Source organism: Nipponia nippon, unplaced genomic scaffold, assembly GCF_047370975.1.
Source record: "Nipponia nippon isolate SJK-2023a ecotype South Korea unplaced genomic scaffold, ASM4737097v1 scaffold_5, whole genome shotgun sequence".
NCBI lineage: Eukaryota > Metazoa > Chordata > Aves > Pelecaniformes > Threskiornithidae > Nipponia > Nipponia nippon.
The window spans coordinates 82968774-82983545 of NW_028262369.1; the positions used below are offsets into that span (position 1 = coordinate 82968774).

General features: G+C 64.0%; 1 protein-coding gene across 2 annotated transcripts; it reads right to left on the reverse strand.

Annotated features, from left to right (window-relative positions):
* Positions 1–849: 849 nt before the first annotated feature.
* Positions 850–13836, reverse strand: WNT6 (Wnt family member 6). 2 transcript variants are annotated; one of them, XM_009462139.2, is made up of 4 exons: positions 13650–13836; positions 4966–5186; positions 1822–2123; positions 850–1547 (listed from the first exon to the last, which is right to left on the reverse strand). In XM_009462139.2, exons 1-4 carry the CDS (start codon positions 13724–13726, stop codon positions 1086–1088), a joined length of 1062 nt encoding a protein of 353 aa, XP_009460414.1. In that variant the 5' UTR covers positions 13727–13836; the 3' UTR covers positions 850–1085. The 2 variants fall into 2 exon arrangements, with proteins under 2 accessions (XP_009460414.1, XP_087588423.1); XM_087732297.1 differs by having other exon boundaries at positions 4966–5181; positions 13650–13835.
* Positions 13837–14772: the final 936 nt, after the last annotated feature.

The window sequence follows — 14772 nt, forward strand, 5'->3', positions numbered from 1 at the left end:
GTGGGCACTGCACACACATTCCCCTCTGCAGTTACCTAAACCCCACGCTGGGTAAGGCTGGAGAAACCAGTTTCCGTGGGCTCCTTGCAGCATGGGAAGGACCCCCTCGGAGACCCCCAGCTCCTCTGGAGCAGAGGGATGGCAGCCTGCCCTGCTGGGCAGCCAGGCGGGCTGCTCCTCACCCTGTGTTTGCCCACAAGGGGCACAGGCTGATCAGGTTACTAAGGCATGTCTGGCACCATGCCGGCCAGGTGAGGCTGCATGTGGCCCACGGCATGCCAAGCGAATGCCTTGCATGCCACCAAGACAACAGTGTCAGCGCTGCGTAGGGCTTCTCCGTGCCAGGCCCTGCAGTGGGGACTGCAGCAATGGTGGCTGAAGATGGAGTGAAAAGAATAGAGGATACCTTCAAGAAACTCACAGCCCATCACGATGGTGTCAGGGAAGCTAGCCCGTACCTCCTGCATGAGGGGTGAGCGGAGGGACCATGGACTGCAGGTCACCACAAACATCCCAGGTCAGGTGGTGGTGGGACACAAACTGGCATCCCCAAGTGATGGTGGCGATGGATGATGGGAGGAGAGCACCCACCCAGCCTGGGTGCTGCAGAACGGGGCAGGAGAGTGCTCACCCTCCTGGCTGTACAACCACAAAGAAAAGCAGAGAGTGGATAAAAAATGAGCTGGGCTCTGCCACGTGCCACGTCCCAGCATGGCCAGCACGAACGGGAGGCTGGAGGAAGTCCGGCTGATCGGGACTCACGGCCAGGGCAGGACGGCTCTCCTGCCGGTCCCGTCCCAGTACAGCGGTCAGCGCTTCCCAGCCCTCCCCAGGAAGCGCTGTGGCACTCCGGCTTTAAATAGCTTTATTAGTGGAAGCTCTGCGCCCGCAGCCCCCACCGCGGGAGCTGTGGGGATGCCAGGCAGCCCCACGCTGTCCCCCAGGGAGGCTGGGACTCCCCAGGGCGCAGAGCTGGGCTCACCCACGCTGTCCCTGCCACCGGCTCAGCCTGTCTCTGTCCCGGGGGAGCCGCAGCGTGAGCCTGGGGGTGGCCCCCCAAATTGTCCTCACCCGATCCCATGCCATCAGACGCAGAGGCTGAGCTCCTGACGGACGGAGCACTTGCGGCACTGCACCACACAGCACCAGTGGAAGCGGCAAAGGCAGTTCTCCTCCAGCACCACCGTCTCGTCCCGGTGCCCTCGCCCACAGCACAGCAGGTCGCACCCGCTCGTGTCCATGGCCGTGCTGTTGCAGACGCGGCCCCGGGTGCCCAGCGAGCCTGTCTTACGGTTAGCCGAGCAGAAATCAGGCGAGTCGGCTGAGTAGATGAGGTCCTGCTTGTCGGGAGGCTTGATGTTGTCGCCCACGGGGATGAGGGTTTTCCCATCGTTTCCTCCCATCACCTTGAAAGCCCCGTTGAAGCGCTCAAGCAGGCGGTCCCCAACCTCGCGGAAATGGGGCATCTTCCGCCAGCAGGTCCGCAGGGTGCAGGAGCCCGACAGCCCGTGGCATTTGCACTCTGTCCTCATGTAGCTGCGCACCGCCTGGGGAAGAGACGGCGATGCTCAGCCCTTGGTCCCCCGACTCCCTGCCCAGCACCCCCAGCCACAACCCTGCCTCTTGGTGCTGCCCTGGCCCAGGGGAGGATGCTGGGCGAGGGCACAGGGGGTTTCCAAAGCATCTGCAAAGGGATCCTGCAAGATATTGGGTTCATATTTCACCCAAAGTTGGTGCAGATACATGGCTTGGGGGAGATAAAGCTGGGTAGGGGCACAGTGGGGTGATGCTTGTGGAGGGCAGGGAGCACAGGGGCCTTACCAAACGCCCAGCTTCATTGTTGTGCAGGTCAATAAGAGCTCGGATGTCATTTTTGCCTTTCTTGCTCTTGGCATCCATGAACTGCTGGGATTTCTCGTAGCCGAACTGGACGTCATCCCCGCAGCCTCCCCACTCCCAGGCCGTGCCCTCCATGCCTGGACCCGCCGTGGGCAAGGGGGGAGCCCGGCTCCGCGTCAGCTCGCAGCCACACTGCAGCAGTTCGCCCATGCTGCAGGCCTGCGTGATGGCATGGCTCACTCCTGCCGCCGTGATGGCATACACGAAGGCTGTCTCTCGGATATCTGCAGGGGAACAGCCAGGGCTGGGATGCAGGGTCAGCTCTGGCAAAGACTGTGCAAGCAAAGCATCCCCCCACCAACATCCCATGGGGGCTCGGACCTCCCCTTCTTCCCCTTCGTCTGTGCTCGGTGCTGTTCCCTGGGTGATGCACCCACCCTGGAGCAGGCTGCCTGGGGCAGGAGCTCTCTCTTGCAAGCAGATATGCAGAATTTCGGGGATGGCCAGGCCCTGCCAGCGTTCCTCCACCCCAGCTGTAAGGTCCCAGGGGCAACAAATCTCCTGCCTCCCGTTGCAAGGATGGGTGCTGCCCCATAGGAGAGAGGGGAGCTTGAAGAGCAAGGGGGGTCCTGGGTGACCAGGTGGTACCCAGAGCTTCCTCACACTACCCTCCAATGTCCCTCCAAGCAGTAAAAATCCCATCACCAGCTGCAAGCTGGCACCTGGAGAGAAGTGCTGGGAGGGACAGCGCGGGTGCCACACACCCCTCTGCAGGGTGGCAGCGATGAAGCTGTGCTGCCCACTGTCCCCCCATACCTGCTTTGCCACGGGGCGCTGTCTGCCCCCCTCCCTCCGCCGGCACAGCCTCCACCCTGCAGGATTATTTATTAGTAGTATTTGCTCCTGTCTGTCTCAGCTCCGGGACACGAATTCCAAGCATCTTTCCCCTGCCTGGACCTGCCGCTTGCAGCCGCAGCCAGCGGGGGATTGTGGCAGCGGGGCCGTGGCGCCCTGCTCGGGGGGCTCCCGTGCTCCCCCCGCCCCATGCCAGGCGAACTCCTGCCCACCCCAGTACCAGGGCAGGGCTGGCCCGGGGTGGTGACACGTGGCAGGGTGCCTGGGTCATGGGGACAGAGGGGAAGGTGTGTTTTGGGGGGTGCCCCATCCCTCCGTCTCCAGCACTCTGACTTGGGGTGCGGTGGGAAGAGGGGTTCCTGGGCACCAGCTCCATGAGCAGCTCCTCCACAAGCCCACGCAGCACCTGATTCCCATTGGTGTTGGTAGGACCTGGGCACACCGGTGCCTTTCCAGCCGTGCCACCCCAGGGATGGGTGTCCTCTGCTCTGGCCCTCCTGCCCTCTCTAAGACACACGACCACCCGCCTGCTCCCGCCTGGGGCTGGCAGAGCCCTTGGCGGGCAGCCCGCAGCTGGCAGCGATCCCCAAGCCACCCTGCCAGCCGGGGCCCCGGGGGGATGCCGCTCCTCTGACAGCTCCTCCAGACACGTGGCTGCCCCCAGGCCAGCCTGCCCTGGCACGCAGCGCCTGGCACAGGCAGCAGGGAGGGAAGGGGGGGGCAGCTGCGACTGCGCCAGGGAGGCCACGGCCAGGAACCGGAACCCTCTGCAGCATCCCTGGAAAGAAGAGGCTGTCAGATGGGTGGTGCCCAGCTGATGGCAGCTGGGAACCCCGAAAATGCTGGGATGGTTTATACAGTCCCTGCAGGTTTACAGGGAGGCTGGTGCCTGCTGGCACCTCTCAGTGCATGGCAAATTCTCTGCTTCTGACACCCATGTTGCAGCCCTGGGGACCTCCATGCCTCTAGCTGGGATGTCCCATGTCCTCAGAGTGCCAGGGGCTCCCAGACTCACCACTGTCCCCAGGACATTGCTCATCTCCACTGCCCCAGCAGCAAGGCTGGGCCAAACAGAGCATGGTGGCTCCTTCAGCATCCCCATGCCTGATGCCCCTGTGTCTCCTCCAACCCAAGCTGCCCCCAGGTACCCGACAGCTCATCCACCAGCATGACCCACTCGCCACCTGGTCTGGCCCTGGCATCCTGGCACCACCCTGCTTCCAGCCTGGAGTCCTGCCTGGCACAGATCCCACCTGCCTCGCTGTCAGATCAGCGTGAAAATAGGTGACTCCAGAGGCAACAGTGTCCCACACGTGCCCTGTCTTCCTTGGGGGCCCAGCTCTGCCCCCCACTGGTACCCGCAGCTACAGCCCTTGCCAATGCCCCCAGGGAAGCCACCCTGACCCCCCTGCAAGGCCCAAGGGCATACCCACTCTGCCTTGGCCCGGCAGACGCACCAGCAGAAGATGTGATGGCCAAGGAGACTGGGGCTCACTCCAGCATCTTCATCCACCCCAGCACAGGGACCAATGTGGGTCTGGGGCAGGACTAAACTCACCACCCACTCAGTGACCCTACCAGCCCGAGGTGCTTCGAGCATCCCTCCCTTCCCTATCCACCCCCCAGCCTCTCTCCCTGGGGAGCGTGGCAGGGCTTTCCCATCCCTTAGAGACTCATGGGTGCCCCCTTGCTCTGCCCCTGCCCTGGCTTTGATGCAGCTCGGCTGGGCTTGGACCACTGTACCCACCTGGTTGGGCCCTGCCCATCCCTCCCTGCCACCCCATCCCTGTCCCTCCAGGTGACATCAGGGTGCCCACCCAGGGATGCAGGGATGGGGGGCAAGCACTCCTCTCCCCTGCTCCCTGCAAGGCCAGGAGGAGGGCCCTGCAGGGCACCCATGGGGCGAAGTGCAGCTCCCAGCGGCTGCGCGCTGCCTCCCACCCGGGCCCCTTCCCCCAGCACACCCCGGGGTCCCAGGGGAGCAGTAAATCACTGCCAGACGAGGGTGCATTCTTGGGCTTTGTGAAGCCCCGCGCTGTCTGGGAGCATCGGTAATTGCTTCATTACAACACGGGGAGACATGTCCTGGCAGTAAAATCTCAGCATGACTGCACCGGGGAGCACTGAGCAACCCTCTACACACACACACACACACACACACAGAGAGAGGTTTGCACACCCAGACTCTGCTCCAGGAGTCCCAGGGAGGTGTGCGACCGGACGGCTGGAGGCTTTTTGGGAGATGGGAGGACAAGGAAGCGCTGGCCTTACCCTGCTGCAGGATCTTGCCGAAGTACTTGCTGTGGCTGGTGCAGTTCCAGCGGCGGAAGCGGAATTGGTACTGGCACTCCCGGACGCCCAGCTTGGTGCCCTTGGCCACCTCCTGAACGATCTCTGGCTCCAGCTGGCACAGCTCCGCCTGCTTCCCCGCCAGCCGCTTCGTCTTGCGGCAGATGCTGTTGGGGTCCATGACCAGGGGGCTCCCCACTGCCCTGCAGGAGGGACAGCGAGCAGAGCAAAACCAGCATCCAAGCCCAGGGGGGATTAGGGTGGGGATGGGGCACGACCAGACCTGCTCCCAGGGACGGAGCGGGGCCGTGGGGCAGTGCCAGCTCAGCGCTGAGCCTGGGTGACAAGGGGACAGGGAGAGGTATGCAAGGAGGGCAGGACAAAAGGTATGGGTGGCACCTGTGCACCAGCACCCAGGGGCTACCTTGCCCTGCCCAACCAGTTGGGGAATGGGGGAGATCCCCAGCTGTGGGGCTGGCTGGAGGATGATGCTGGCACATGCCACTCCACACCCCGAAGCCCCTGGGGACATCCCTGGGGGTGATGGCGGTGTCCCCAGTGGGAAGTGACAGAGATGCTGCGCTGCTCAGCACCTGCTCTTCGGGCCTGGCACCGACCTGGCACAGCCCTGGCATTGTGGTGTGACCGATGCTCAGCGTAGCTGCAGCTCCCGGAGCCCTGTGGGCACAGCAGGGAGCCCAGCCAGTGCTCTTGGTGCGCCTCCCCGTCTCTGGGGAGGGCGTGCTGCTTTACCCTGTGGGAGATGAGCCGAGTGACCTTGCCAGTGATAAAGCCTGGCTGCTGGCCAGGCTCCCATGCTCGCCTCCCCCTACCCAAGCACCGGCCTCAGGGGAACGGAGCTGCAGGCGGGCGCAGGCACGCGAGGGAGGGATGCAGGTGGCATCGCCAGCCCTGCCAATGCCAGCGCGGGAGGGCAAGTCTTGGCTGGGCCTGTGCCAGAGGCAGCTCCTCCTCACCAGCACAGCTGGAGCGAGATGCCTGGCTCTCCGGGCTGGGAGGCAAAGTCTGAGCACGACACCGCGCTCCCCGGCGTGCCGCCGGCTACAGAAACTCCTGTACTTTCCCCACACATTTCGCCCAGAGTGCCCTCTGTGGCACAGCTCGTGCAGCTGTGCAGCCTGCCAGCGCCATACCCTGTGCCGGAGCAGGCGATGCTCCAGCTCCGCCGTGGGCAACGCCGGAGCTGCAGCGGGCAGCGGGCAGGCATACCGCACTGACGGCCTCCCGCCCACACTGCCTATCCCGCGGCACGGAGACCGTGTGGCTATGGCCCACGGGCCACCCGAATTTAGCACACTCCAAACACAGCCCCACTCAGCCCCCCCTTTCCTCCAGTGCTGCTCCCGTGGGCTCAGAGCTTGTCCTGCTTGATAACATGATTTTTCTGGCTGTGGATGCCCACAGGACTCCAGGGCTGGACTCAGCATCCCCCAGCGCTTTGGGATGCCTGAGGACTGTGAGGCCACGTCCCCTGGGGTCCCCTGGGGAGCAGCACCCGGGCGGCCCGTGCTGCCGGCAGCCCCGCTCACTGGGGAGCACCGGCTGCACTGCAGCTTCCAAATGCAGACCTTTATAGTCTGGCCAAGCCCCAGGGGCTCGAAAATCACAAGATGAATCCCGGCGTTTAACTATGTTCTGGGTTTCCTTTTCACTCTCATGCAGCTGGGGAGCTGTGTTTGGGACACCGGGCTGCAGGACTTTGCTTGCCATCCTGCCCCTGGTGCAAACCCCCTCCGAGCCCCTTCTTTTAACCTTGAGGTCCTGCCAGGGTCCCCCTGCCCCATGTCAGGCTCCCCAGATGCCCCTATCCCCGGCCCACCAAACCCCAGCTAGGTTCGGGGAGGATGAGTCCTCTCACAGAGCCTGGAAAAGGAGCCCTTATGCTTTGGCTGGAGGTTTAAAGGGTTAAACAGCTGAACTGAGAGGCGTAGCCTGGAAAGGTGACCTCCACAGGGAAACTGAGGCAAGCCCACACTGCTGCCGGGGAGCACCCATCTCCCTCTGCTCCCTGCAGCTCCGTTTCCCTTCGCTGCATGATGCACGGGCACCTCTGGAAAGGGATGGAGCAGTTGGGGAAGCATCGTGGGGCTGTGGCTGGGCTGGCACAGGTCCCCCATCGATGGGAAAACTGAGGCCCACATGGAAAGCCACCAGCAAGCCTGTCCAGTCCCATCCCACGATGACCACATGGGGATTCAAGCCTCCATGCCGGGCTCCGAGCTTGCCCTCCTTGGGGACCATGGACTCCCGACATCCCCAACGGGACAGCGGAGATTTGGCCGCCTGCTCCAATGGGGTGGGAAAGAAGGGGAGCTGAGACGGGACTTTCATTAAGAGATGACTCTTTGTACTCATATAAAAACGATGCGCCAGCCCCCCGGGGCCGTCAGATCAAATGCTGAACTGCGGCTCACCCCGGCCCGCCGGATCAGGCCGGGAAGAAGAGATCAGCCCCGCGGGGCCGGGGGGCGGCAGGCAACTTGCCGGCAACGCGGGGGTCCCCACCCATGGCCCGGACAGCGGCGAGGCCGGCGGGAGTGCGCGGGAGCTCGCTGGCCATGCCGACGAGGCATGGGGTGGGCTGCCTAAGTCCGGCGCAATATTAATTTCCGCTGGGCTCCGCTTTCTGGCACGGGGAGGCTGTCAGGAGCCCGAGAGATGTTTTGCTTTGGAGGGTTTGGGGGGGGTGGATGGGGGGGAGACAAGGGCAAGAAAAATGCTGCCAAACTGCTACCGCTTTGGCAAGGGCTCCGGCGCGGGGCCCAGATCTGCCTGAGCTTGTCCTGCTCCAAGGCCTCCCGCATCTACAATTAAGGTGCCACACCTCTGCCGCCGGGCACTCCTCCCCCTGCCCTGGTGAAGGAACCGGGTCGCCAGCCTGGCTCCCCCCAACCCACCCGGAGCACCCCAGCCCCCCGCCGCCTCCCACACGGCAGCCCCTGGCCGGGCTCAGCACCTCGGCAGCATCCCTCCCACCTGCCCCTGGCGCCCTTCGTCTGCCCAAAACTGCTGCTGGGTCGCTGCCACCTCACACCGAAAGGATCCAGGACGACGAGCCCTGCTTTCCTCCCAGATTCCCAGCACCCCTGTGCAAGGGAAACAACCTCCATTGGTGAAAGGGGAAACTGAGGCACGGAAGAGGAGCTGCAACGTGCTGCCAACCTGCTGCTGTCACCCCTTCGGCTGCCGGAGCTGCAGTGTGAGCCCAGTCTGGGTGACACACGGGAAACAGGAGTCACCAGGGCTTATGATGCAACCCCTGTGCTCGGGATGCAATCCCTGCTGCGACAGAGCCAGGGGCTCCTAAAAGCCGTAATCACCACCTTTTCCGGCTCAGCTCAGGGTCACAGAGCCTCCAGCACATCCCAGTCTGGTTCCCAGCCAAAATCATAGACCAAGGAGCCTGGCACAAGTCCCTGTCTCCCCCTTGGACATGGGAATGGTGTGGAGCAGGGCTTCCCCTGGCTCCTGCCAGCAGACCATGATCGAGGGGAGAAAGCGGGGCCCCGGTTTGCAGGGAGCTGATGAACAGGCACTGGCAGGGCCACGTGGTGAGGAAGAGGATGGTCAGCCTTCACAAACGGCACCTGCATCTTGGGTGGAAAAATGTCTCCTTTGGTCCTGACGGCCATGAAACCCCGAGGGAGAGTGGTGGTTTTGCCATGCCAGCTCCACGTGGGACCGGCCAGGTCTGCACCCATTGAGCGTTGCTGCCTGGGTGTTCCCATGTGGCAAGGGGACCCCGCTGTGGGGTACCAAGGGGACCCCGCTGTGGGGTAGCAAGGGCATGGCTTGCTTCACATCCAGGTCTCCATCCCAGCCCCTGGATGCCTTCAGGAAGGGGATGCGGAGTGCCAGGGTACCTGGCCCATTGCCCCGACCCCACAGGCATTTCTCCACCTGCTTGGAGAGGCAAGAGCTGGAGGATGCTGGCCCTGAAGAGCCAAACTCCATCCCTGACGGGACAGGTCACGCCACATCCCACCCAGTGGTGTCACACTCAGTGACAGTCCTGCAAGGAAATCGGACCCGACGGGAGCCTGTCTCTTTCCAAGCTCTGCAAACGGGGTGAGGGGGGGACACGCATGAATTTTCACCCATCCACCTTTCCCTTCATCCCACGCAGGCGCGCGGTGGGTACCCGGCCCCTCACCCGGGGCAATGCGTGGGTGTTGCCACTAACCGGGGCAGTCGGGTGTGGAAAGCGGAGCAGGAGGTGCACGGGGCAGGGGGGGTGAGTAAGCAGCAAGCCACTGCCCTGGGGGGCACGGCTGGGGCTTGGCTGCCGAGCAGCACCAGCGGCACCGAGGGAGCGGGAAATGGCATGGGTTGGGGAGAGCAGGTCGTTCCCTGCCCTCCTCCTCGCACCTCCTCGGCAAGGATGGGAGGCAAATAGCTGGGAAGCCACCCAAAGGAAAGAGGCTTTGGCATAGCATGGCATCAACCCACGGACCTGCCGACTGCAGGGTCACGCCAAGGCCAGGCGCTCACGAGCAGGAGCCACCCAACCTTGTGCTGCAGGTACCAGGGGGGACAGAGGGAGCACGCACCCCCAGAGGCAGCTGTCCCGAAACCATGTCCAAGCCCAGGAGGGGCTGGGATGAGAAGAAAGGGGTCCACCCACCCCTGGGCACTGCGTCCTTCCTCCGGGTGCTCACGGAGGCTGGAGCTGGGGTGGCGTGAGGGCTGGGCCAGCGTATGGCCAAGTGTGGGGGCCACGTGTGGTGGCAGGACCCTGTACATCCGTGAACCCACCTGAGTGAATACCAAGGTGCACCCAGCTCTGCCCAGCACCCTCCTGCACAGGGGGGAGTTGGAGGGGTCAAGCCTCTGACGCAAAGCCCGGCCGAGCCCTCCAGCTCGGGGCACAGCCGGGGCAGGGCTGGGCAGCCTGGGTGTCACCATGGGAGAGTGGAGGTGAGCAGGAGGAGGGACGGGGGATGGCATGGGGGAAAGCTCAGTTGTCTTTGGGGAAGGACAGAAGTAGCCTAATTCTGGAGCCGGTGCCATCTCAAAGAGCGCAAGGGAAACATTTTCCCTTTGAAAAACCCAGCGGGTCAGCAGCTGCCCCAGAAGAGGCACGGGGAGATGCCGACGGGCAGGGGCTCCCATGCTGGGAGATGCTTTGCTGCCCACACGGCACTGCTCCGGGGGTGAGGGCATGCCCGGGACGGCCAGGCAGCCCAGTCTGCCGGGCGCCATGGGGGGCCGTGGGCTGCGGGGTGGCGGGTGTGGGTCAGCAGGCCCGGGGGGTGACTCACGACGCTCACCCCAAGGCATGCAGGCAGGGCCCTACAGCCCAGCAGCCTGCCCTTACAGGCTCTGCGCAGCCTGGGTGCTGGTCAGGGCAGCGGAGGAGAAGGGGAGGCCATTGGCACACGAAACCCACCCGGGGGTGTGTGGATTTGGGGGGCGCAGGGCTGGGACCCCCTCGAGCAGGGGTGCAGCCACAGGTGCCAGCAGACGGGTCCTCCCTGAGCCGGCGTCTGGAGGAGCTGTACAGAGAGCTGGAGACGTGCTGCCTATGGGCATGCGTGGGAAGGGGATGCAGGGCAGGTGTACATCCCTCCAGGCCCCCTCAGACCCACAGCTGGAGCAGAGAACATCTCACCCGGCATGGTTTTCCCCCTTGCTCTCTCTTCCACCTCCCACAGAGAGCCGATGGGCACTGGGGCACTGGGGAAGCCTGGCTTTGTTCGCCCCTGTCCCCACGGTGCCTCCAGCCCCATGAGCACAGCCCAGCCACAAACCAGCTCAGCTGAAATCCTGCCTTGAACCTGCCCAGGGCTCCTGAGACACCAGGTTTGCTTGCCCCATATCCCTGCACCCTCTGGGCCAGCCCGGGAGCCCCAGGCGGTCCCTACCTGTCCTGCTCAGGGAGGAATCGCTGTTGCACAAGGAGCCAGGTGAGAAAGATAAAAAGATGAAGGGAGGAGGAAGAAAGAGATTTTACAGGGCTGGTGGGAACAAGGGGAGCCTATTCCCTGCAGCCTGACACTAACTGGCAGCACCTGAATGACACATCTTCTCCATCAGCACTGACCACAGCTGGCTCCCCTCTGGCATGGAAAGGTCCATGTGTCTACCCATCCCCCTGTCCCTCTGCCTCTTCTTAGCCACAGGGGCACAGCGGGTGTAGGACAAGGATGACTGTATCTTCAGTGAGCACTCTAGGGACATCCCACCACAATGAGGATGCTCTTTCTCAGGCTACGATGTCATTAGCATGATGTCACTGCTTGGACATCACACCTGAACATTTCTTTGTAGATGCAGGATCCCAGCTGGCACCATTACCACCCTCGAGTGGCCGAGGGCCGCTGTGTGCCTGGGCTGGGGACCGTGCCCCCCGGGACCCAGCCCCGCTGCGCCCCGCCGTGCCGCTCTCACAAATCAGTTTGCTTGTCACCAGCCTGGGAAAAAATGCCTCAAACAGGCAGCCCCTGCGTCCTCCCCCACTGCACAGCCAATGCACACAGAGGTGGGATGGGGGAGGGGGGTAAACACCCTCCCTTTCTGCCCAGGGGAATGAGCCCCCTTGGCTAAGCACCCACGGGTGCCCCAGGTGAGTGTGCAGAGATGCACACGCAAAGGCGTGCCACCAAGGTCCGTATGCATCGGTGACAGGGACGGTAAGGAACAGCTCTACCAATGCCACCAGCCCTGGGGCTTCCAGGAGCCCTGGCACAGCACACAGCTTCACCTCTGAACCCCCTCCTCACCAAAAACAAAACCCACAGACACCAGTGCTACCCAGACCTGGGAAGGGGGACGGGTACCGGCAGCAGGCGCATGGGAAGATGCCCGTCCTGAGCTGGTTGGAAGGGCTGGGCAGTGCCTGGACCTCTCTCCCCAGCATGGGAAGAGCTCCCTGGAAATGAGGGATGATCTCAGCTGGGGGCCAGAGATCCCAGGCTCTGGGGGAAGCGGCTCATGAACCAGCCAGCTGCTCCGGTGCCCTATCCTGGGAAGCCTGGCATGTCCATTTGGTGGTGCTGGTGGCCTCATCCACACACCACCACCTCCCGGCTCGCTGGCTCTGGGCTCCGGAGCAAAGCAGAGTGTGTGCTGGTGATCCCCCTGCGGCCGCTCCGCTGCCCGGCATGTTCGGCTGTGCCGCACACAGCTGGGTTATTATTCTTAAATTAAAGGTTCCTTTTCTTCTTCTTTTTTAAGAGAAGAAAAAACGAGTGTGACCCCTTGCCCTCCTCTGCCAAATACTGCTAATCTCCCCAAGCTGGCGCTGCCAGGAGGACCCGGGCTCGGCAGTGAGACAGGGCTCTGAGCAGCCAGGGCGGCGGGCAGTGGTCCCCCAGCACCCTGCCCTTGTTGGTGCCACCTGTCTGCCCCCGAATTGAAGGCAAAGAGAGCTCCCACTTCACCCCTGCCCGCTTCAGCCATGGGCTGGGTGGTATTGATGTCCCTGGAGATGGGGTGCGAGGCACGAGCTTGGGGGTGAGGGCTTGACAGGGCAGAGAAAGCAGGGAGAGCTGAAGGGACAGCCTTGTGTGTGGAGCAGCAGTCTGAGAATTAGCCAGGAGAAAACCAGCAGGATGGACCGTGCCCCGGGATGGCACAGCTACCCCGAGGCGGGTGGTGGGGAGCAGGGGGACCCTCAGCATGTACCCTGCCCTGGCAAGGGCTCGCCCTACCTTGCTCTCCCCTCCTCTAGCAAAAAACCAAGGCAAGCCCCATTCAGACCCAAGTTAACCCTTTCCCCGGCAATAAACATGCTTGAGCTCCACAGCCAAACTCTCAGCTGGTGTAAAACCATCTGTAACAACAGGATTTATACAGACCAAGCCCCCCCTTTTGCCCTGCACCCCTAGAGCCAGGGTTAGCGAAGGGGATGGAGCCACGCAATAAATCACTGGCGGGCAGGTGGGGGACCAGGAGGGGAAAGGCTTACGGAGAGCTTTATTTTAGGGGTCAAAAGAGTGTGACAATGTGGAGACGAATAGCCTCAGATAATGAATGATAGCCTGGACGGCACGCCAGGGAGCTGGAATCTAAGCACTTAAAACCGGATAAAGACAGGCTGGGTGAAATTCTTAATAGATTTAAATAGTTCATGTTTCGACAGATACCTGGGCTTTCCAAGGCTGGGTCCCAGCTCTGCGCCTGTAATGAATCCCCCACCCCCTCCAGTATCCTGCAAGGCACCGTCTCTGCGTCTCTGCCTTTGATGAAGGCACCATTACAAACAGGGGTTTTGTCCCCGCCGCGTCCAGGCCACCGCTCAGGAGGGGACACCACAGGGACCCTCGGCTTTTAATTAAAGTTGACTTATTGGAGGGGTCTGGAGGCCCCTACCCCCCCTTCCCCACCCCACAGGCACACAACCCTCCCGGGCTGTGGGCTTGGGCTGTGGGGAGGCAGGCTGCAGCTCTCTCCACAGGACCTGGGTGCCCCGTACTCCCGGGGATCCCCCAGCCTGCTGTCCCCAAGGCGCTCCTGTGCCCGAACCCTGACAGCGTGGGGGTGCCCCCAAGCTGGATCCACCTGGCCAGCGAGCAGCGGTCCCCACCCAAGGGGTGCCCTGGGTGTAGGGGACTCTGTCCCCAAGCCGGGGTGAGGGGACCACCCCCAGAGAGCGAGGGACCCTGCGCACCCTCCTGGCACCCGCCCCGGTATGTCCTACTCACCACCAGAGCCCGATGATGTTGGCGGGGCAGAGGAGGATGAAGAAGAGCCCCAGCTGGGTCCGGGAGGAAGGCAGCATCCTACCGGGGCTGGGGGGGGGGGAGCGCCGAGCCCCCCTCCGCGCCCCCCGCGGGGAGCCGGGCGGCCGGGCTCGCCGCCGCCCCGAGGGTCCGGCCGGGGCCCCGGCGGGTGGGTGCCCGCTGCCTCCCTCCGCCGGGCCGGGGCGGGCGGGCGGGCACCGCGGCCGGCGGGGCTGGGCCGGGCCGGGGCTGGGCTGGGCAGGCACCTCCGGGCGGCTGGAGCGCGGCGCGGAGGCTGCTCCCGGAGAAGGAGGAGGAGGGACGGGGCTGCGAAAGCATCTGCCTCCGACAGGGAAACCGGAGCCCGGGGGGACGGACAGGGCGGGCCGGGCGGGGGGGACTCCCGGGTGCCAAGCTCGGCTCCCGGCGCGCAGCCACGGCCACGGCGTGGGCACGGCCACGGCCACGGGCACCCTCCGGCAGCGGGATGGTGGCCGCAGCCTGCCCGGTCCTGCGTCCCGCCACTGCTCTTGGGCGCACAGCGCTTTAGCGGGGTCTGACTGGCACAGCCCTGTCCCCTGCAGCCCCGGGGACCTGGCACGGGCCTGCCTGGCAAAGCCCGGCTCAGCCCTGCAGCCCTTGTGGGAGCCTGCCTGGCACTGGCTCTGCTCGGGGTCCTGGTGTGGCCCTGCCAAACTTGACCCGGCCTCGAGGTCCCCCCCAGCACCTGCCCGTTGCTCTCCTGCCCGACCCTGACACCCCTGGCATGGCCTCGCCCAAACCTGGTGCCCCCACATTGCCCCCCAGCACAGCCCTGCCTGGCCCCTGTCCCTGTACTGGGTCCAGCTGGCACAAGCCTGGCTCTGGGGCGCTGCCTGCCCTCAGGCCAGTCTGTCCTGCCTGGAGACACTGGAGGAGTGACACCCCAAGCATCTCCCAGCACTCAGCTCCAGCTCCCCTGGGGAGACATCCCCAGGGCAGGGGGACACGCAGATGCATGCCGGGAGCAAGCCCCAGGAGCATGGAGACCAGGAGAAGAATGCGGGGAGGGCCACCTTGTTTACGGTGCAGCTGGGACCCAGGAGGGAGACAGCCCCCAGCACCG

Bases quoted from the DNA above. Each gene is read 5' to 3' on its own strand.
- WNT6 (XM_009462139.2), bottom strand. From the start codon at position 13,726: ATGCTGCCTTCCTCCCGGACCCAGCTGGGGCTCTTCTTCATCCTCCTC. The intron at 2,124-4,965 runs GTAAGGCCAGCG...GTTCCCCTGCAG, and splicing joins CGGCAAGATCCTGCAGCAGG to ATATCCGAGAGACAGCCTTC. The intron at 1,548-1,821 runs GTAAGGCCCCTG...TCTCTTCCCCAG, and splicing joins ACAATGAAGCTGGGCGTTTG to GCGGTGCGCAGCTACATGAG.